The sequence below is a fragment of the Vombatus ursinus genome, unplaced genomic scaffold (assembly GCF_900497805.2).
Source record: "Vombatus ursinus unplaced genomic scaffold, bare-nosed wombat genome assembly UNPS02010193.1, whole genome shotgun sequence".
In the NCBI taxonomy this organism is placed as follows: domain Eukaryota; kingdom Metazoa; phylum Chordata; class Mammalia; order Diprotodontia; family Vombatidae; genus Vombatus; species Vombatus ursinus.
In genome coordinates, this window is record NW_020949971.1 from 1117356 (window position 1) to 1140445 (window position 23090).

General features: G+C 46.8%; 1 protein-coding gene and 1 non-coding gene across 2 annotated transcripts in view; one reads left to right on the forward strand and one right to left on the reverse strand.

Annotated features, from left to right (window-relative positions):
* The first annotated feature begins 258 nt into the window (after window positions 1-258).
* Window positions 259-23090, forward strand: part of TUSC3 (tumor suppressor candidate 3) — a 71411-nt gene continuing 48579 nt past the window's right edge. Inside the window, exons 1-2 of the mRNA XM_027853695.1 lie at window positions 259-675; window positions 17687-17856. Of these exons, the coding sequence (XP_027709496.1) occupies window positions 259-675; window positions 17687-17856 (587 nt within the window). The remainder of the gene's footprint in view (window positions 676-17686; window positions 17857-23090) is intronic.
* LOC114036978 lies at window positions 14297-14398 on the reverse strand. Its single transcript, XR_003568391.1, has one exon. It is a non-coding gene; the product is annotated as a U6 spliceosomal RNA (small nuclear RNA).

Consider the following 23090-nt stretch of genomic DNA (forward strand, 5'->3'; position numbering starts at 1 on the left):
ACAGACACACCCAGGGGAGAGGGGGAGGAGTCACACACAGACACACCCAGGGGAGAGGGGGAGGAGCCACACACAGACACACCCAGGCCTAGTGGACCTTCTCTACAAAAAGCCACCTCCAAAGATGGGGGGAGGAATCATCTAAGGAGTCACACCTAGGCTGGTGGGGGAGGGGTGTCACCCTAAGAGGGGTGGAGTCAGAACCGGAAGGACTGAAGGGGGCTGGAGAGGAGCCGCCAAGACGGGGCGGGGCCAGAGATGAGGGCTAGGGGGCGGGGTCAGCAAAGGGCCTCACCGTCAGGGGGTGGGGCGGGAGAGGAGCCAGGGCGGGGGGGGGGGGGCCCGGGGTTGGGCTGCGCAGGCGCCGTGCCCCGCCCCCCCAGCGCGCGGGGTGGGGCGGGGCGGCGGTCTTCAGTGCCGGCTCTTGGTCAGAGGGTCTGTCCGGGCGGCTGGGGGGGCAGCGGCGGCGGCAGCGGGGGCACCGGAGCCCGGGCGATGGCGGCGCCCAGGTCAGAGGCGGCGGCGGCAGGACCGTCCCCGCGGGGCGGCAGCGCGAGCAGGCCTCGCCGGGGCCGGTGGCGGTGGGGCCTGGCGGGCGCGAGCTGCGCGCTCCTGCTGCCGCCGTTGCTGCTGCTGCTGTGCGCGCCCCCGAGCGTGGCCCAGAAGAAAAAGGAGGTACGGGAGCGCGCGCGGGGGGCGCGGCCGGGCGGAGGGGCGCTGGGTGCGCGTGCGCAGAGAGGGCGCGGGGGAGCAGCAGGTGCAGGCGCGGTGGGGGTGGGCTGCGGGGTGCGCTGGGGCCCTCCGTGTCTGCGCTTTGGCCTCGGCCTCGTGTTTCCATGACAACGGCCGCGGACACCCTCGCGCGCACCCGCACACCTTTCCGCCAGCCCCGCCCCCCCGCCCCGGGCTGGGATCTGCCCGGGGTCGCGGGGTCATCTGGCCCAGGAGAGCTTACTGAGCGCCTGCTGCGCTGCCCTGCCCTCGCGGGGGGGGGGGTCCCTGGGGCGGGGCGTCGGAGGCCGCGGGGGCGGCCTGTGGCATTCCAAGGGGTCCGCGATCCCCCCCTGCCGCCCCCCGCCCGGCCCTCCCTGGCCCCCCAGGGCCGCCGCTCAAGTGTCCTGGGAGCCTGTCCAGCTTGCTCAGGTCCGTGGTTGCTCCTAAAATGAGTCTGAAGTTCTTGGGGACTTTACCATCCTTCCCGTGAAATCCCTCAATAGCAAAGATGCAGAATATCATGCAGCCATTCAGCAAGCATTTATTAAGCACCTACTGTGCGCCTGGCACTCTGCGGGGGATGCAGAGAAAGGCAGAAACAGGGCCCATGCTCTCCAGGGGCTCAGAGAGGAATAAGGAAAACAGCCTGTAGAGACAGACCCATAGATCACCGTGGCAGGTAGTCCGTAGAGGGCACTAGAACGACGGGGGCCAGGAAGGCTTCCTGGAGGAAGGCCGGAGGCTGGGGGAGAAGAACATTCCAGGCATGGGGATGAGCCGAGGAAACACTGGGGGTCTGGGGATGGAGCATTGAGTTGGAAGGCCGGCAGGGAAGCCAGGGTCATTTAGTCCTGTGATCTTGGGGAAAAGGTCAGGTGTAAGAAGACTGGAGAGGTGGGAGGGGGCTGGTTAGGAAGGGCTTCGAATGCCAAACAGCGTTCCATATGTGATCCTGAAGGTGGTAGAGGACCACTGGAGTTTCTTGAGGGGAGTGACATGTCAGACATGTGCTTTGTTTAAGCAGTTTGACAGCCGAGTAGAAGATGTGCTGGAGGTGGAGAGATGAGGCAGACTGTTGACTGGCAGCCATTGTGACAGGCCAGGTGGAAGGGGATAAGGGCCTGCCCCAGAGTTGGGGCAGCGGCAGAGGAAAGAAGGGGACTTACTATTCAAGAGATGTCAGAGATACAAATGACTGGCCTTGCACCAGCTTGGATGTGGGGGATGAGAGATAGTGCCAAATCCAGGGTGACTCCTAGGTTGTGAACCTGAGGGCCTGGGAGGACAGTACTAGGGAAGGTAGGGTTTGGGGGGAGAGAGAATGGCGCAGCTGAGGGGAGCAGTGGATAGAGCATCGGCCCTGGAGTCAGGGGGATCTGAGTTCAAATCTGATCTCAGACACTTGCTGGGTGACCCCAGGTGAATCACTTAACCCCAATTGCCTCCTCCCCAAAAAAAAATTAAAAAAAGAAAAAGAAAGATGAGTTTTGTTTAGAATATATTGAGTCTAAGATGTCCACTGGACAATCCAGTTCACGATGTCTGAAAAGTAGTAGGAGATGGGAGATTGAAAGTCAGAGAGATTGGAGCAGGATAGGTAGATAGGAGAATCATCAGATGGAAATTAAACCCACAGAAGCTGGTGAGATCACCAGGGACACCTGGAGTTAGGGGGTCTTAGCTGAAGGAGGATCCAGAAAAGGAGCCATCAGAGAAGGAGGAGGAAAGCCAGGGGAGGGGTTGGTGTGTCCTGAAACCCTTGAGAGGGAGGGAGGGTGATCAACAGTATGGGTTCCTGTTTGGTTGACCCTTCTGTAATGACTCAGTATGGCATTTAATTCTTTTGCATTAAGGTTTAGGTTGGAGAGCTTTGCACAGGTCTGTTCTTCCATCTTGCTGGTCATGTGATTGCTAAAAAAAGAAACCAAACCGTTAAAGAGGTTTAGGTTGGGAACAGATAAGAGACAGCCCCAACTTGATGGTGCTAGAGGGGTTCTGGGAAGCTTTTGTCAGGTTGCCTGGAGCCGGGGCAGATCCAGAGGGGCCGGGGTGAGGCAGTACTGCAGATGGGTGGAAAAGGAGATATGCCGGCTCTGGGGTGTTGAGAGAGAGCCCTGAGACGAGGCGGTGCTGTGGGCCTGGCCTGACACAGCAGGGAGAAGGCTTGACCTTGGCCTTAGGGGGGAATAAACCAGGAGAAGAGAGGGGGGGAGAAAGGAGACTGGGGAGGCCAGTGATGCAGAGAAAGGAACCCATTTTGTATGATCTCAGTCTTCTCAGTGAAATTGCAGACTCCTTCATGTGCTGGGAGGAGATGCTCCCAACAGTTTGGTTTAGGTTTTTGTGTGTTATCTGTTGTAATTCCCCTTCATCATTTAGTGCTTGTGACTCAACTGTGAGGTCATTGGAAATGGGCTAATGAGTGTATGTGTGTTTGTGTGAGAGAGAAAGAGAGAGAGGAGAGAGAGAGTGTGTTTGTGTATGTGGTATGAATCCTAAAGGCTCACTGAGCAAAACATAGAAAGTCTAACAGTAAAAGTAAAACGTGGAGGCTGCACCTCTGAAGTAGTGTCTGCATTCCCCTTGGGTGGTCACTCCTCCGTAGAGAGGATTCCTTTTGTTTACAGGTCACCATCTGTTTGGGCGGTTTATTTCTCCAGGACAAAATGGAGTCTTATAGTTTAGAACACTGTGATGGCTCAGAGAAAATGCCTTTCCAGGCCTTAGGAAGACAGCCTTTGCTTATTTAAAATAATGCTTAATCTCAATTTCCTTTCCAGTGCTTTTAATCTAAATCTCTTGTCTAAGTATGGAAATCTTTTCCTCGGTATCTTGCTATGTATTAGCAATGCAGTAAGGCCCTGTCTGTGCCAAGCCCACAGAAGACTGTCCCGCCCCAGCCTGTGGCCTTGGGGTGAGCGCTGGACCCCCCCCCAGCCACCAGGGAGGCCAGAGTTACACACGATGAGCATGGACGACCAGTCAGTCGAGTAATATTAACAACAGCCAATGAGGATGTGTTCCAACCCCAGCTTTGTGACCTTGACCTTTGACCAGAGAAAAAGCATTTCCTCCATTAGAACAGGTGCAGATATTCTAGATTTTACAGAGAATGAAACTGAGGCCAAGGCTGTGACTAGGTTGCACCAGGTTACTCACAAGTTCAGAACTCAGATGCGAACCCAGAGAACAGGGATTCCTGTGTACCTTGGGCTGTGGGGGTGATTGGCCCTGAGCTCTCCGGGTTGTCTGGTGGACTGCCTGCTCAGGGCCTGAGCAGAAGGCTGCCTGCTTGATCCACTTGATGTTGTGCACGGGCCAGCTTAGTAGGTGCAGAGAGGGTCCTCACCGCAGGGCTGCTGGCTCTTGGGATGGGGAGGGACTTGTTCTAACACCAGCAGCTCTTGGAATTTAAATCGTGCTGGTGGAAGGCATATGCCTCGGAACCTGTCACAGAGGAGAAATTTAGTGGTCAGGATCCTAGAGAGGGAACCATTTGGGGATGGCCAAGTTTAAGTCGTGGCAGCTCTTGTGGCAGTTTAAGTAGATGTGAGATAGCCAAAGAGGTTGATGAATTGGGAAACTGGGTGTGCAGAGGCACCTGTGGGTAAATATTGAAGCCACGAAGGATGAAGGCGGTGGATGAGGAATGATCCAAGGCAGAGTAAATTCTGTGTGTGCTCATTCTATCCGTTGTGTCTGCGATGTGTCTGCGGCGTCACCCCATGACGCCCCAGAGGAATAAAAGGAAATGATGGGAAGGCCTGGGGGATGCCCTGGGCCCTCTGCTCACCCCGCAGCATAAGGTGCTTTTTCAGATCCGTTTTTTTATTGGGACATTTTATTTTGATGCAAAGTGAGGACCTGTTAGAGCTGCTAGGGTGTCCCTTTCCCTAGGGGGCTTCCTCCTTGATAGCTGGAGGCTTGATCTGGATTACTGGGGCCCCCTCATTGAGTCATTCAGTGAATTCTTTTGGCTCTGCTTTCTTCACTGAATTTTTGCATCTTGTCTGAAATCGTGCTACTCCTTTTTCCTTGTAGGCTCCTAGTATTCCATTACATGAATGTCATGCAGTTTGTTCAGACCTTCCCCAGTTGTATATGTGTGTTACTTATCACAAGTAAATGGATATTGCTGTACACACAGGGGTGTTCTTGGCATTCTCTGAGTTTTCGAGACCTCTCTCGGCACATAGTCAGCACTTTAAAAATGTTGATTAATTTCGGATATTCGGATCTCCAAATCAAAGGGCGTGAACGGAGACCTTTTCTTGCATAGTTGCACATTGTTTTCCGTGCCTGGGTGGTTGAGTTCAGGGTGCAGCAGGGTTAAGGGAGGGTGCTTACCGAGCTAAGGAAGAAGGGTCGGTGCTTTGGGCTTCCATGCACTTTTGACCCTGGTGCGTGCGCAGTCTCAGACACTGACTCCTACTTAACATCATGCTTCTCAATGAACATACTTGGTCTAAAAGAGAATTGAATTACATTGAATCTTAATGACTTTATTCTTCTTGTCACACTCGTTTCTAGGGGGAGGGGGAACACCTTTCCCCAATAGATTGAATCCTCCCTTGTAAGAAAGAAAACCAGTGAAGCAAAAACATCTCACAGAGTGATCCCGTAGGATGATGTATGCCACATTTTAGCCCAGTAGCTCCCCACCTCTTCTGTGAGGGAGGGTACAGTATGTTCCATTCTTTGTTTTCTAGAGCCGTCACTTGTGGATATTGGTTTTCTGATTCTGCTTGTTTATTCTATATCAGTTTATACAAATCTTAGGCAGCTGGGTAGTGCCATGGATAGGGCCCTGGTCCTGGAGTCAGGAAGACCTGAATTCAAATCCAGTATCAGACTAGCTATTGGGCAAATCACTTAAACTTTGTCTGCCTCAGTTTCCTCAGCTGTAAAATGGGGTTAATAAATAGCTCCTCCTTTACATGGTTGTTGGGAAGCTCAAATGAGATCTTTTTTGTAATGTGCTTTGCAATTGCTATCGGAATGCGCGCTGTTATTTTTAATGATCTTTCCATGTTTCTACTGCACAATAATATTCCATTGCATCCATTTACCATCGTCTTTTGTTGTTTGCCTTTCAGCCACTGTCCAGGTGATGGGCATCTGGCCCACTTTGTTCTCAGTGGTTGCAGTTGCTAAGTGCTATTGTGAATAATTTGGCATATTCTGCATCTTTGTTTCTGGAATGATCTCCCTTGAACCTTTGCCCCCAGAGTACCAATCATCAGACCTCAGTTTACCTAACTTTTGGCTCATCCAAGGTCTCGAAGCAGCTGGATTTGAACTCAGGTCCTCTGACTTTTAAAGACCCAGTGGTCTTTCTCCCATGTCATACATTCTTTGGTAATTTAATGATTGGTGGTACAGCTAATAGGCCTTCACCCCGTCTGTCCTCTGCTGTTTTTGTCCCCTCCTTCATTGGACCAGTGCCCAGGAGACCTCCCTCTGATACTACCCCACGAGTCCCCATGCAGTGCTCAAGCTGTGCTCACCAATCAGACTCCCCCCTTCCGTTGCCCTTTGGTCTCCCACAGTTTGGATTTTCTGAGGTTGAGCTGTTCCATGACATTGGGGGATCAGCCCTCCAACCAGGTGGCAGCAGTGGCCAGTATGGCCTGATGGCCATTGATTTTAAGGAGAAATATGGATTCTGCAGGCCATGTGTGATAGCCAGCGTTACCTCTGCTGCTGGAGTGGATGGATCCAGTTGGCCATCTTCTGGCTTCTCTCTCCCAGTTCGGCTTGCTAAAGTCAGGCTGGCTCTTTGTGAGAACAAAGGTGTCGCCCTCCTGGTGTCCTTGGTCCGCTTCCAGAACAAAGGACAAAGGACAACCATGGTAGTATGCAGATGACTCTTGAAAAACAAAGGAACTTTAATGCCTCAGTTCCTGAGACTGGGAGCTCCTGAGGTCAGGGATTGTTTTTGCCTGCTTTTGTATCTGCATTGCTTAGCACTGGGCCTGGTTCTGGACTATCAGCAGCCATTAAGTGCTTGTTGACTGACTAAAAGTCTAGTTTCAGGGTTTGCCTTCTAATCTTCATATTCAATATTTTTATTTGGAATACTGGGCTTTACAGAGATGACTCGGTCATTCATTTAAAAAAATGTGTTAGCCTCCTGCTGTGATAGGCACTAGGGAATGCAGAGACAAAAAGGACACCATTGAGCAGCTTCACACCAACTTGGAAGCGGTGAAAACTTGCAGAACTTCAGAACTAGCTCTGAAAACAGGAGCAAAAAAAAAAAAAAAAACCTGCAACTTGGGACAGTGCCTCCCCACCTCAGGTGAGCAGAGCCAAACTTTTACTTAAAATTAAAAGTCAATAAATAGGCTAGAAAAATGAACAAACAGCAAAAAAGAACTTAACCACAAGGGAAGACCAAGACACAAACTCAGAAGACAACAATGTGAAAACAGCTACAAGTAAAACCTTAAAATAAAAAAAAAAATGGTAATTGGAGCGAAGCCCAACAAGAATTCCTGGAAGTGTTAAAGTGATGAGGTGATGAGTGGTAGAGGAAATATTAGGAAAATAAATTAGAATGATGCAAAAAAAAATAAGAAGAAGAAAAGAGAATTAATAGCTTGTTAAAAGAGACACAAAAAAATACTGAAGAAAATAACGCCTTAAAAAAACAGAATTGGCCTACCAGTAAAGAAGCACAAAAAAATCACTGAAGAAATGAACTCCTTAAAAAGCAGGCTTAGCCAGATGGAACAAGAGATAAAAAAGCTCACTGAAGAAAATAATTAGTTAAAAATTAGAATTGGGCAAATGGAATCTAATGACTCCGTGAGACATGAAGAAACAATGAAACAAAGTTAAAAGAATGAAAAAAAGGGCAGCTAGATGGTACAGTGGATAGAGCACTGGCCCTGGATTCAGGAAGACCTAAGTTCAAATCTGGCCTCAGGCACTTAACACTTACTAGCTATGTGACCCTGGGCAAGTCACTTCACCCCATTGCCTCACAAAAAATAAATAAATAAAATGGGTGGGGGAGTGAAATATCTTATTGGAAAAACAACTGACCTGGAAAATAGATCAAGTAGAGATAATTTAAGAATTATTGGACTACCTGAAAGCTATGATCAAAGAAAGAGCCTAGACATCATATTTCAAGAAATTATCAAGGACAACTGCCCCAATATCTTAGATCCAGAGGGTGAAATAGAAATGGAAAGAATCCACTGATTACCTCCTAAAAGAGATCCCAACATAAAAACTCCCAGGAATATTATAGCCAAATTACAGAGCTCACAGGTTAAGGAAAAGATATTGCAAGCAGCCAGAAAGAAACTTTTCAAATATTGTGGAGCCACAGTCAGGATCACACAGGATTTAGTGACTTCCACATTAAAGGAGTAGAGGGCTTGGAATATGATAATCCAGAAGGCAAAGGAGCTAGGATTACAATCAAGAATCATCTCCCCCCAGCAAAAAAGTATATCTTCAGGGGAAAAAATCGATATTAAATGAAATAGAGGATTTCAAGCACCCCTGATGAAAAGACCAGAGCTGAACAGCAAATTTGACATTCAAACGCAAGACTCGTGAGAAGCATAAAAAGGTAAACACAAAGAGAAATCATAAGAAATTCAATGAAATTGAACTGTTGACGTTTCTATATAGGAAGTTGACATCTGTACCTCCCAGGAACTTTTATCATTACGAAGGCAGTTAGAGGGAGTCTGCACAGACAGAGGGCACTGGTGTTGATTATGATGGGATGATTTTAAAAAGCAAATTAAGGGCTGAGAGAAGAATGCACTGGGAGAAGGGGGAAGGGAGAGGTAGAATGGGGAAATTCACTGTGAAAGAGGCGTTCAAGGAAGAGTTTTTCTAGCGGAGGGGAAATGGGGAGTGGGGTGGCAGCCAATGCTTGAGCTTCACTATCATCAGAATTGGTTCGAAAGGCAGATGTGCACTCTCCATTGGGTATAGAAATCTAGCTTATGCCCAAGGCTACTTCCATGCCATGTTGAGACATTGGAATAGGACTTTGTAGCAGATGAACGTTACCATGTAACATTGCTATTTGTCTGTTGTGAAAATCTTCAGTTTCCTGTCTCAACTCGATTGTAAGCTCCTAAAAGTGCAGGCATCTTTTTTGTATCCCCTAGTGTTCTATACACAGTGGGCATTTGATACAGTTTGATTGATTAAAAATTATTATTGCGTTGGTATTGTAAATAAAAATCTATACTTGTGACTAAAAAGAAAACTATCCTACCCAATAGAGAAATAGGAGGGGGAAGGCAAAAAAAAAAATGTGGGCAGGGGCAATGATAAAAGGGAAGGCAGATTAAGGGAGGCAGGTAGCAGTCAGGGACAAAACAGACTTTTGGGGAAAGACAGGATAAAAAGAGAGACAGATAAACATTGTAATCATAACTGTGAATGGGACAAACATCCATGAAATGGAAGGAGAAAGCAAAATGGATTGGAAAACAGAATCCAAAAATATGTTGTTTACAAGAGACACGCTGGAAACTGAAAGATGAGTTAAAATAAGGGGTAGAGCAGAATCTGTTATGCTTTTAACAACTGATCATCATTATAACATTTATGTTACTGTGCACAATGATCTCCTGGTTATTCTCACTTCACTTTGTATCAGATCAGATAGGTTTGGCCATTTTTTTTCCTTTTTTCTGAAACCAAGTAAAAAAGGGCAGGGGTAGCAGTCATAATTTCAGACAAAGTAAAAACAAAAATAGATCTAATTAAAAGAAATAATCAGAGAAACTACATTTTGCCAAACGGTACCAGCACATTTCTCTGATAAAGGCCACATTTCTCAAATATATAGGGAATGGAGTTAAATTTATAAAAAAATAAGAATCATTCTCCACTTGATAGATGGTCAAGGGATATGAGCAGGCAGTTTTAAGAAAAAGAAATCAAAGCTATCTATAGTCATGAAAAAAATGCCCTACATCACTATTGATTAGAGAAATGCAAATTAAAACAGCTGTGAGGAACCACGTCACACCTATCAGAAATGACAAATGCTGGAGGGGATAAGAGAAAATAGGTACGCTAAAAAACTGTTGGAGTTGTGGAATGGTCCAACCATTCTGGAGAGCAATTTGAAACTGGCCAAGGGACTATAAAACTGTGCATATCCTTTGACCCAGCAATAGCACTTCTAGTTCTGTACCCCAGAGGATCAAGGAAAAAAGAAAAGAATTTATACGTACAAAAATATAGCAGCTCTTTTTGTCGTGGCAAAGAAATGGAAATTGAGGAGATGCTCATCAGTTGGGGAATGGCTGAATAAGTTGTGGCATATAATTGGGATGGAGCACAATCATGCCATAAGAAACGACCGGGGGGGGGGGGTTCAGAAAAAAAAAAAACCACACACATGGCAAACCCTATATGAACTGATGCAGAGTGAAGTGAAAAGAACGGGGAAATCATTGTTCACAGTAATAGCAGTGTTATCATGATGATCACCTGTGAAAGATTTGGCTGTTCTGATCAATACAGTGATCCAAGACGATTCCATGGGACTCACGATGAAAAAATACTGCTATCCATTTCCAGAGGGAGAACTGATAAACCTTTGAGTGCAAAGTGAAGTATACTTTTTTCACTTTTTTTGTGATATGGCAAATATATAAATGTTTTGCATGATTTCACATGTATAATTAATATCATTTTGTTTGCTTTCTCAGGGGAGATAACTTTGAACTCAATTTTTAAAGAAAAGAATGTTAAAACAAATAATTTTTAAAAAAAATACTACACAATGTCTTACATTTTTGCCTAGACATATTCAGTTCAGGAAGAGTCAAGCAGAAAGCCAGCTGCACCCTTAGAATGAAATTGTTTAACCTTTTTCTGTTCCTAAGGATCCCCTTTGGCAGCTACAATAATGAAGGACAGATTAGCGGCTTAACTGTCTTCCCTGCTCTTCTTTGACAGCTCTTTTCCCACTTTTCTCTGGCGGCCTCTAATCCATCTTCTGTCCCTCCGCTTGAATAGAATTGTACTTCACCTTAGTCATTTCACATCTGTGTGGCTTTATGTTGCCCATCCAATCCAGTTGAGAGTCTCTGACCTCACCCAAGCCCAGTCTCAGTTACCTTGTCTCAGGGTTTTCTCCCCACACACTGGAGCCAAATGAGCCTGCTGATTTCCCCTAAATGAACCTTGGGCCTGCCTTCTCTGCCTCCTTGCCTTTGCAACCCTTTCTCCTCTTCATGTGATGATTTCTTAACAATTAAAAGAACAAAACAAAACAATTCTTCTGACCTCTTGGCCTGTGAACCTTCCCATGTATCCCACAGAACTTGGCACTGATTAAGTATTTAATAAATGCTCAATGACTGACAGGTCAGTAATGACCTATTTGAGAGACTGAAAATTTGAGAACAAGATGGGGATGATTGAGGGTAGCAGTCAGCTGGAAAAATGTAAGGGAAGGTGTCAAGGGCACCTTATTGAGGGGTTGATCTTAGGAAAGAGAAGGGTCACCTTTGTCAGAGGAAGAGGTAAGAGTGGAAGATGAATTCAGAGGGTTTTGAGATGAAGAGAATGAGAAAAGAAGATCCCATTGGATGGCCTCCATTTTTTCCCCCTAGAATAAGAATTGAGGTCCTCAGCTGAGGGAGAGGTGTAGGGGAAAGGAGGCTTGGGGAGGGAAGAGGAGGGTTGGAGCAGTGTCTGAGGGGAGTGAGCGAGGGAATCAGGAGGAAGGAATGAAAGGACTATCTTATTGCAGTAATGACCCAGTTGAGGTTGGAGGACATGAATTTGTAATGTACCCAATTAGAATTCTTGTAAGATTTTGTCCTACATCACTCTGCAGTATGAATGGGTGGATGGGGGGGGGTTGTCATTCAGAGGAGAAGGGATCCTTCTCCTGGCAAGGGATCGGGGTGGAGAGGTCAAGGGGGCAGGGGATTCCATAAGACATTGTAGAGTTGAAGTAGCTAACAGGTTGAAATTGGAGAGAAAGAGAGACATAAGGAGAGTCAGAGCAAGGGTAAATGGCCTGAGAAAGACTGGGGGAAGGAGGGACTGGATGTCCCTGAGGCTGGTGAAGCTTATGGAAAAGTGGAACCATAGGAGATTCTGGTTCTATGAGAGAATGCCAGAGGTTTTATTTAGGATGTGGATTTCTCATGTGTGACCGTCCCTATGTGTTGCTGAAGTGGAATGAAGGAGTGAGTCCTGGGATTTGAGGAGGTTAAAGCATTGTGAAGTTAGGGAATTTGGAAGAGAGTTATGTGAATAGTAAAGCATCCTAGTATATAAGGGAAGGAGTTGGAGGGGAGAATGTAGTGAGTCAGGCACTGAACTCCCTTGGGAAAGGAGGGAGTATAACATGGGAGTTAGTATACTGTATATAGCTCCCCTAATTTGGATTGGGTGAAAATTTTTTTAGCAAGTAGAAATCAAAGGAAAAAAGCGAAGACATGAAAGGAGAGTCTTGGAGTGACATTGGGGAGCAGAGAGCATTCTGACTATGGACACTGCTTTGATAATTCATGTTAATCAAGGTTTCAGCTGGGGAAATGAGATGTATGCTTGCCGCAGATATTTACTGTGGTCATGGTGGAAGTCCAGGGAACATGGCAAGGGGAAAAGAGATTTTCTGTAGATGGTGCAGTCATCGAGATGCACCTCTTTACGGCTGACGTGCTGATTGTCTCAAAGCCCAGAACATTGTAGAACATCTTGGAGGCTATCCACTATATCCGCTCAAAAAGGTTTGACTTAAACTCACGTGGAAGAAAATGGCTGTTATCCATGTAGTGACATGAAGTTAAATGAGAAATGTATAGAGCTTATTATTCAGTCTGTGTATGTATGCATGCATATATGCATCCATTCATCCATCCATCCATCCATCCATCCATCCATCCATCCATATATCTATCTCTTTGTCTGTCTGTCTGTCTGTCTGTCTATCTATCTGTCTGTCTGTCTGTCTCTCAGATAGACACTGTAGATGAATGGTTGTGCCTGTCATTAAAGAGGAGAAGAGTGGACTAAATTACCTATGGGAAGTTTGGTGATGGCAGGGTCAGTGGAGTGATGAGATCAGAAATCAGGACCTCACCTTGAGGGGATGTGGGATGTTTGTTTGCAGCAGACCTTCTGGGGTTAGAGGATCAAGCATCAATTAATGAAGAGTCAGAGCATTGCTTAGCTTCCAGGAGGCCCAGGTGAGGTTCAGTAATGAAATGTGCCCACACTCAGCCCAGTTGTGTGACTTCTTCCAAACTCATTCATCAGCATCACTGATTGGTTTTAGAAAGTGTCAGGCCTGTGACTTTTCGTTTTCTCAAGAAGACATTTTACAAAGACTTTATTTATAACTGCATGATTTGCAAATTTCACATATACTTTTCTCCAGTTTTCCTGTGCTGCTTAGGAAGGTTGAATTTAGAACTGGATGCCAAGTACTTAGGAAAATGGCTAATGAAATTACTGACACATCCTTGGTTTGGGAGTTGTGGAAAGGTGACTCCAATCATTGAGTCTCACAGGCCTTTGCTTTTGCTTATGTCTTTGCTTTTATTTATTCAGAAAAAATCTGCAGACACAGCATAGAATTAAGTTGAGAAAGCCATTGCACTCCAGGATGAGAGCTTTGGCTAAAGCCCTTAAAGTGAAAAACCAAAGCAGCAGGATGAATCCTCGAGCAGGCCCCTAAGAAACTAGCCTTTCCCCATTGGCTTCTGGTAAAACATATCTATCAGTAACTCAGTGGTGAAGGAAGCTGAATATGAACAAAGAAGGGTATTATCTATCTCATCCTTCCAGCCTTGCAGGACTTGGGTTTCTAACTGTGTGGACCTTTGTCTTCCTGGTACCTGTCTCCAGCCCACTGAGCTTTAGGCAATGGACCAATTTATCTCTGTAGGTTATCTCTGGCAAGGCTGGTTCCCAGACTTTTCTGGAGCCCTTCTAGCCTCATCCACTGTTCCTTAGAGAGGCAGGAGTTTTAAGTAATAATAATAATAATAAATGAGGATAGGTCTGAAGTAATCAGTGTCAGGTGTATGCCAATTACATTAGTCTTGTTTTGAGCTATAGAATACGCCATCACTGGGTAAAATTGAGTGTAATTGAAGAAAGATTACATTCCCGAACAATGTTCTAGAATTGTTGCTGATAAGAACAAATTGTCCTAAAAATGACCACAGATCTGTGCTATTTTATTCAATAGGTCATATTCAGTAGGTCAATAGGCCAGGCACTGTGCAAAGTACTGGAGATGCAAAGAACCCCCCCCCACCACCAAATATAACCCACAGTATTGTTTCCAGTTAATTTCTTTATTCTTGAAAGGCTCTTTATTAATTATAATTTTATTATATTGTGGTGAGAAAAAGATGCATTTAATATTTTTGCCTTTTTTGCGTTTATTTGTGAGGTTTTTATGCCTTAATATATGGTAGATTTTTGTGAAAGTGCCATCCGTGTCTGGAAATAAGTATACTTCTTTCTCTTCCCATTCAGTATTCTTCAGAGGTTTGTCATAGCTAACTTTTCTGAAATTCTATTCATTTCCTTAATGTCCTTATTTATTTCATGGGTAGATGAAAATATTGAATGCTTCAAGAATTTACTGTCATCCTTGTGCAGGAGCCATGCTTATCTCTGTATGTTCCAATTTTAATATATATGCTGCTGAAGGGAGCACTCATTGATTTATTTCATTCATGCCTAGCTATTTACACATCTCTCCCAGCAGACTGTGCACTCTATGAGGGCAGGAACAGTGTTTGTGCCTCTCTTTGTATCCCCAGCACTTAGCACAATGCCTCGCACACAACAGGCGCTTAATAATTGCTTGTTGACTGAATGAGTGACTGAATCACTAACTTACCAAAAGTGGACTTTAGCTCTCTGGAGGTGATTTGAGCATTTTCTGTTAGCTTTATTTTACTTGAGGGTGGGCCCTTCCCCTTCCTCCCCCCCCCCCAATATTGCTTGACATTAAAAAAGGTAGTTACAATGTATATATATAATTTCAGCATCTAACGTATTGTATTATGGTAATATTATCATCAAACTAGTTTTTACAATACATTTATATGAATGATTTTTTTTCTATGTTATTTAGATCCTCCACATAGTGAGAAATCTTTGTGTCCTGAGTCCAGGCTTTGTTAGCCTGGAACACTGTTATCTGTGTAATTGGATGTAATTTCTCAGAATGAGTGAACGTTGATGTTGGATCGATGCTGATGGCACAAGCGTCCTGAAGGTGTTCTTGGAGGTTGACCTGGTTTCTGATTTTGACTTTCAGGTCATTCACTGAAAGCACGTGGCAAAGCCTGGCTTCTTGCCCTTTCTAGAGTTCTTGCATCGTTTGTCAAAATGCAGGTGTGATCTTGACTTCAGAGTAATTAGAGTTCCCCCAGTTTGACAGAAAAATGAAAATATTTAAATTATGTTGTTATTAATAAATAGGATTTGATTGTGTGGTATGCCCCATGTCAAGAACTCTTAATTTTCTTGAGGGATTTTCTGATAAGGGCATTCACCCTGGCTGCCAAGATCACAAAGTTGGTTCCCAGATCTCTCCAGGAGGGTCACCAGCGTCTTGGGTATCGATGATCCTACCACTAACTCCATCCCCCTGGAGGCCCGCATCATCCCTTGGGAATCCCTCCCCAGCTTGAACTTTGCCCTGGGTCACGCTGATGGTACAGATACTTTGACTGAGCATACGTCTCCCTGTTCATAGGCCTCTCCTGAGCTTGATTGTCATTGAGCAGGGTGTTTCCACTGTCCCATCTCTCAGGGAATCCTGAATGACCTTGAATTGTGTGGAGGGCAGCCATTTCACCTTAAGACAGGCTGTAAGTAAGGCAGCATTTTGTTCTTCTCTTGAAATCAGCCTAGCCTGCATGAGGCATGCCTGCTGGAACACTCAGTTTTCTCATCTGTGAGATGGAAAGGACATTGTGTGGTTGTTGCACGGTGGTCCCGTCTACTGCCGGTGCCCTCCGCTGGTGCAGAGGTGGCCCTCCTCCAGACCCTGGAGAGCAGGGGAGCAATCCCTTAACCTGGGAGCAGTACAGGTTGGGCCCTTGTCCACGTGGGCCTTTGGTCTCCTTCCTTCCCTGAGGTACCTGGGAAATCTCTTGCTCTTCATCTTCACCATGGAAGAACTCCCCTCCCGCTCCATTTGCTCCTCCCTGTGTGCACCAGGGCCAGTGCCGTGGTTCTGCCTCCTGCGGGGGGCACCTCTCTTGTGTTTTCCGTCTGCTGAGAGGTCCCTTTTCGCCTTGGACCTTGTGTGTCCTTGGGATGACTTGTCTCATTCATGTCTTTCGCCAAGTTGCCTTGAGCTTGGTTTCACCCTCTGGGTGGTGGCCGCTTCTGTCTGCTCTGTGAGTTGAGGTTGCTCAGACTTATCTGTCATTCTTCCACAAGTTTATCTTTTAATCTTGTGTTGCCTTTGGCCACAGTGAGTCAGATGCCTGGAAATGAGTCATGGTGCGTCACAACCTGGCTGATTAGAGTCTCGGGATAGGGGCCGACCGGACCTTTGATTGTGTTGTTCTAAGAAGCTCTCCCCACCAGTGCAGACAGGCAGCAGCTTCTATGCACGTTCTAGTTGAAGAGAGTGACCTGGAACACCTGAGAGGGTCCAGGGCCCCACGGCCAGGAGGTGTCAGAAGCCATATGTAGCCCAGGTCTTCCTGGCTCCCAGCCTGATTATTAGGAGTCACTACCAATAGCCTGTAACTTCAGTCAGTGCTTCTATTCTGTCCCTGTTTGAATGGTCTCTGGCTTAAGCCAGTTTTGTAATTTGTCTTATACTGGCTCAGACTTAGAATAACCACAATATCTGAATACTTAAACCACAACTCAAATGAAGTTGATTCTCTGTGTGTGTGCACATCTGTACTTGATTAAAAAAAAATAAGTGTATTGAGGGCACATCTTCTTCAGGTGCTTCCTTCGGTTATGGAGGCTTCTCAGAGCCTCATGGCCTTAGGGTGTCAGGCTGGTCCTAGCCAGATGGCTGGGCCCAGCAAGGCTGTGGCAAGGGGCCGGTGCATCTGTGGTCTTAGGACAGCCCCAGGAAAATTCCGAGAGGCTGATTTTGGGGTAGCTAGTACGGCGAAGAAGGTTTTAGCCATGGCCACCCTGCGGGATCATCCTGTGAGTCACAGAGGGTCACAGTGGGACCCCCTCAGTTGAGCTGCACCCACCAGTCCACTCCCAGATCCCTGAAGTATTCAGGGAGGAATTGTGTGCTCTTTCTCATAGAATCCTCATTGTAGCCAACCTGTCCTGGGCCTCCTGGTGTCCCCAGCTCCTGTGGGTCTTTTATCAATCAGACAATCAAGTATTTATCAAGCACTCGACATGTGTCAGGCACTGTGTTCATCAGTAGAAGGAACACAAAGCGAGGCCCGAACAGCCCTGCCCTCCAGGAGCTCCCAGCTCACACATCAGCCAATAGATCACCACAGAGTGGTGACCAAGTGATCTGAGGGGATCGCTTTGGGAGTTGGGAGCTGGGGCCCTGTCAGTGCAGGGCAGGCGAAGGCCCTTGGAAGCAGACAGCACTTAGGCTGAACCTTGATGGGAGCTAGGACTTCTGAGAGGCAGAGAAGAGGGAGAAGAATGGTGTAGGCTTGGGGCCGACTGCCTGGGCAGAGGCATGGAGATTGGAGACGGCGTGTGGGCTGTGAGAAGAGCGTGTCAGCCGGGGTAACCAGAAGGAGAATGGTGTGCTTTGGAAAAGGAGTCTGGAGGCAGAAGGCCGAGTGCTTTAAATGTGATGTAGACAAGTTGGTATTTTATTTTGGAGGGATTGAGTGACACGGTCACTCAAACATGGTCAGCACTGGGCACCGGGAACATCGCTGGCAGCTGGCGGGTGGCTTGGCTGGGCCAGACATCCGGCGAGAGGGGGCTCATTATATTACGACGTTTCTTAGAGTCAAATCCCTGCATTTGATTTCAGAACCTTTTGGCTGAAAAAGTGGAACAGCTAATGGACTGGAGCGTGAGGCGCTCAGTTATCCGAATGAATGGGGACAAGTTCCGGAGATTTGTGAAGGCACCCCCCCGGAACTACTCGGTCGTGGTGATGTTTACCGCCCTGCAGCCCCAGAGGCAATGCTCCGTGTGCAGGTAATGTTTTCCATTTCCTTGGAAGATTGCTTATTGTTGATCAAAATTCTTACACTGAGCCACTCCGGGGAAAGAAGGTGGAATGTTCTGAAATCATTTCCAAGGGAGATAGAGGCATGCAACTCTCTTGAATTCAGTAGATAACTGTCATGATTCCATTAAATTAAATATTTGAGGAGTGTCAGACAGCAGGTCATGGTATGCATCAGATAGAAATGAAACAGCTCCATGGTTTAAAAAGTGCTCATCTGCTTACCATGATTTCTGTTACATTGCCATTACCAGTCTTCGTGCTGGAATTGTTCAGGCAAAGCCACTTCATTCCTGCTTTTGCCTCCTGCAGGAGGCAAATTAGACCCCTGAAGTTAACATCTGAAAATGCCACTTAGCCACTTTAAGAGGAAAAACTGCTTAATTTTTAGAAATTTGCAAAGGGTGCCCAGTGAAAGGGAAGGGTTATATACCTGTGTGTAATAATGCCTGTGTATCAGGCCCCTCTGATCTCCTGGCCTCAATTTTGGCCACACAGTCTGCCTGTCACTTTAAAAAGGCTAAGAAGGGAGTTCCTGTCCCCTAACGAAGGCAGCCTGGAAGGGTGTGTGGGAGGTGCATTTTATAGAAGAGAATCTGTAGGAGAGCAAGGTTTCTGGTGCTTTGCACTGGGAACAACAGTGATAGGGTTGGAGAGGGTGGCGCTGCAAACCCCAAGCGTGGAGTGTGCCTGTCTGGGCAGTCAGCTGGAGCTGCTGTGGTAGAGGCCAGTTTGTGGATTCTCCGTAATTCAGAATGTCCTGGGCGGATCTTCCAACCATGCAATAGTTTATTGGGGGGAGGGGGGGAGGCCGGGAGGGACAGGACCGGGCCTGGGCCCCAGGAAGCCCATCTTGGCATCTCTGCCTGGCAGGCTGGAAAGGCCTGGAAATAGTAGACCAGTGATGGGTACAATCAGTCATCCAGGAAAGAGGTGACCGTTGTTTGATGACTGAGGCAGGGATGCAATTGAGAGATAGGAGGAGATGCACCGGCCTGGACGCAGGAAGACCTGAGTTCAAGTCCCACCTTTGAACCTGACTGGCTGTGTGACTCTGGGCTAGACACGTAATTCTCTGAGTGCTCTAGGCCATGCTCTAAGACATTGCTTCTCAAACTTATTGGTCTTAGGACCCGTTTACACTCTTAAAAATTTTCAGTCAAGTCCAACTCTTTGCTTTGTGACCTCATTTCAGGGTTTTCTTGGCAAAGATACTGGAGTGGTTTGCCATTTCCTTCTCCAGCTCATTTTACAGATGAGGAAACTGAGGCAAACAGGGTGAAGTGATTTACTCAGGGTCGCACAGCTAGTAAGTGTCTGCGTCTAATCTGTTACCTTGGCTTATGGATTCTGCCTCCTCAGTATTTCTTGAGTCCATCCCCTTCCTTTTCCATTCACAGTGTGAAACAAAACTGTCTCACATTGAATTTTTAAATAACAGAGAACTAGATCAATGAAGCAGAATAGAGATACCAAATTGGCATCGACGTGTATCTAAAGGTTAGGGTTTGATCAGGCAGGCAGGCGGTGCGCTTGGACTGCCCGCTACATATCAGTCTAAGCTCTGGTGGGGGCTCATCATCTATGCTTTTGTTGGTGTGGATCCCTAGAGTACCTTGAACCTGGAATATTCATATCCCAGGGACCCAGCCTATGACCTTGGTGGCCACCCTGGGCAACACTTAAGTTTTTGCATACCGTATTCTCCCAGTGAACAGAAGTTCTATAGGGGCAGCTAGGTGGTGCAGTGAATAGAGCTCTGGCCTTGGAGTCAGGAAGACCTCAGTTAAAATCCAGCCTCAGACACTTAACACTTACTAGCTTTGTGACACTGGGCAAGTCACTTAACCCTGATCGCCTCACCAAAAAGCAAAAAAAAAAAAAGGAAGTTCTATGACCATACTGATCCATCCATTTAGTCCCTATAGGTCCAGTGAATAGCCTGTTACTGTTCATAGAGCAGGTACTTAAATAGGAAAAAAGGTCTATTTCCATCCCTCAGTCATAGGTGCTATGCTTGTATGTGTCTCTATTATCAGAGGTATGAGTCTAAATCCATTTGCCCAGAATGTAGGTTAAATAATGAATATTTGATCCAGTTTTTATTAAGTAGACCTCCCCGGAGGTTTCCTTAAAGTCCTGACTAAAATCCTACCTTCTACCAGAAACTTCTCCAAATCCCTCTGACTTCTAGTGCCTTCCCTCTTATCCTGTATGTGACTTGTCTGTATATATGTGTTTGCAGGTTATCTCTCCCATCAGAGGGCGAGCTCTCTGAGGGTAGGGACTGGCTTTCGTCTTCTTTTGTATCCCCAGAGCTCAGACTGGCACATAGCGGGCACTCCAAGCGCACCGCCTGCCTGCCTGATCAAACCCTAACCTTTAGATATACGTCGATGCCAATTTGGTATCTCTATTCTGCTTCATTGATCTAGTTCTCTGTTATTTAAAAATTCAATGTGAGACAGTTTTGTTTCACACTGTGAATGGAAAAGGAAGGGGACGGATTCAAGAAATACTGAGGAGGCAGAATCCATAAGCCAAGGTAACAGATTAGACGCTATTAGCTCACAACCGAAATGGCTTAGTGAGAAGAGTGCAACAAAACATCTTCCCCATACACCTGGGGTGTAGTCTCTCACATATACACCTAGCATCTGTGGAGAGAGAGAGTGGCCACATATAGATGTCTTGATATTTTGAGGAAGGAGAGAATGCTAACAGCCAAGGAAAGACTGAGCCTTAAAGGAAAGTAGAATTATTCTCAAGTAGAGGTGAGGAGGGAATGTGTTCAGGCCTGGTAGATAGCCACAGAATTAGAAGATGGAATGAGTGCCTGGTTAATGGGATAGCAAGCAGGTCAGTTTAGCTGGGATACTGATTGTGCTAAGGGACGTAAGTACAATAAGCTGAGAGAGGGAGGCTGGGCCCAGACTGTGGAGGGCTTGAAGCGTAAAGCCGAGGTGTGGAGGATCACTTTATCCCTGGAGGAAGAGAGATCCCCGTAGCTCCTTGAGCAGAGGTGTGACAGGTCCATGCCCCTTGGTAGTGATGTGTAGGATACGTTGGAGTGGCGAGAGACTTGAGGCAAGGGGACTGATTAGAAGGCTGTTGAAGCAGTCCAGGTGAGAGGGCTCAAATTAGGGTGGTCGTCATTTGAGGGGGAAGAAAAGGGTGAATGTGAGATGGCATGGAGGTAGGGTAGTTTATAAATATTTATTAAGCTCCTACTGTGTGTCAGGCACTGTGCTAAGCCCTGGGGATACAAATGTGAGAAAAGAAAGGCACTTCTTGACTTCTAGGAGCTTACAGTCTAAGGAGGGAAGACAGCACCCAAAAGGAAGCGGAAAGGGGGTGGGGGAGGCAGAGGAGTCCCAAGTAGTGTAGCCAGGTGAGAAGCGAGGATTGGGCAGACTCTCCAGGCGTGGAAACAGTTTGGGTTTGGCTGGTTACGAGAGGTGGATGAGGTGAGGATGACTCTGGTCTCGTCAGCCAGCCTGGGTTACTGAAAAGATAGTGGTGGCCTCAGCACAGAAAGGGAAAAGAGGAGGAGAGGTGATGTGAGAGAACACATATGAGTTCTGTTGCCTTTGAGATGCCCTTCTTGGTAGAGACACAGGATGGCCCTTGGGAGTTCAGGGGGGCGATGCCATCTGCCTAGAGATAAGCAGCCTTCTGGTGGCGAAAGGGATCACCAAAGAGAAAGATAGAGTGGCACCCCTAGTGGGCAGGAAATGGAGGCTGATTGTAAGCTCCTTGAGGGCCAGGGATGCCTGTTGTCTTCATTGTGTCCTCTGCGCTTAGCACCGTGTGTGGCACACAGCAGACACTTAATAAATGTGGATTGATGCATGATCCCACAGAAGGGCCTGAAAAGAAACAGTCCCGCGGTGCGAGCAGTTTGTGGAGCCAGAGGCTGTCGCCATTATCTGTCTGTTCTTGCACTGTAGGTAAACGCTAAGTGTCTTGAGGGAAGGACACCTCTATCCCACCCTACTCGCTCTCAGCACCTTGCACAGTGCTAGCCAAATTATAATGCTTGCTCATTGATTAGTGCTTTATAATTAAGTAAGTAAGCTGAGATTATATGTGCGCTCGACTTTCATTGATCACTGTTTGATAAGTAGGTGGAATTATTGTGACAAGAAAATTGTGCTCAGTAACATTAATGTAACTTCTGCCTTGGGATGTTGTGGAGGGTCCCTCAGTGACATCCCTCCAGTGTTTCCCTTCTTTCATCAGTCACACATCTGCCAAAACAAGCCCAGGTCTGACCATGCCCCCAAACTCCTTTTCTCGTTCCCCATTACCTGTATTGTGAAATAGAGAGAGAGGCAGGTCACTGGGGCTGGAGTCAGGAAAACCTGAGTTCAGATGTGGCCTCAGACACTAGCTGTGGGCAAGTCACCTAGCCTCTGTTTGCCTCAGTTTCCTTAGACCTCGCAGGGTTGCTGAGAGGATCAAATGAGATCAGGACCCAGCACTTACCAGATGCTTACTTGTTTTCTTCCTTCCTATAAACTTCCTATCTACACCTCACTCCATCCACAATCTGGCTCCAACAAAATCTGACATCAATAGCAACTGGTCGTGTATTCGTAGAAATGTCAGGAACCTTGAGGGGAAAGTGATACCCCCAGCATAAAGTCTGAGATCTTCCATTTTGACCATTTTCTGGAGTTTTCCACAATTGCTGTCTCCCAGTGGGATGGCTCCCATTCCCACCTCAGGAATCATTATGGAGGTCTGCAAGTGAAGACTTGTTGACTGCTTGTGAGGGGATGTTTCAGAGGGATTCTTAGTCAAGTACTGGTTTGACTAGCTTTCAAAATCCCTTCCAATTCAGTGATTCCAAGAACAACCAAAGAAGGCATTCTGACTTTTGGATTGCTAGGGAGTTTGGGTCTTTCTGTTCAGAAAGTGATTTTTGACTCTTCCATACCACTGGCTCTACGTGCAGAAAACCTTTGGAAACCTTCTAATCCCCAGTGTTTTTCCTTTGTGAGAATCCTCTCCTTCTCCTTTCTTCCTCCCCTTCTCTCCTCCTGCTCTTCTCCTCTTCTCTCATCCTCCTCTCCTCTTCTCCTCTCCTTCTCCCCTCCTCCTCCTCATCTCCTCCTTTCTTCCTCCCCTTCTCCTCCCCTCCTCCTTCTCTTCTCCTCCTCCTCCCATCCTCCTCCTCTCCTTCTCCTTTCTTCCTCCC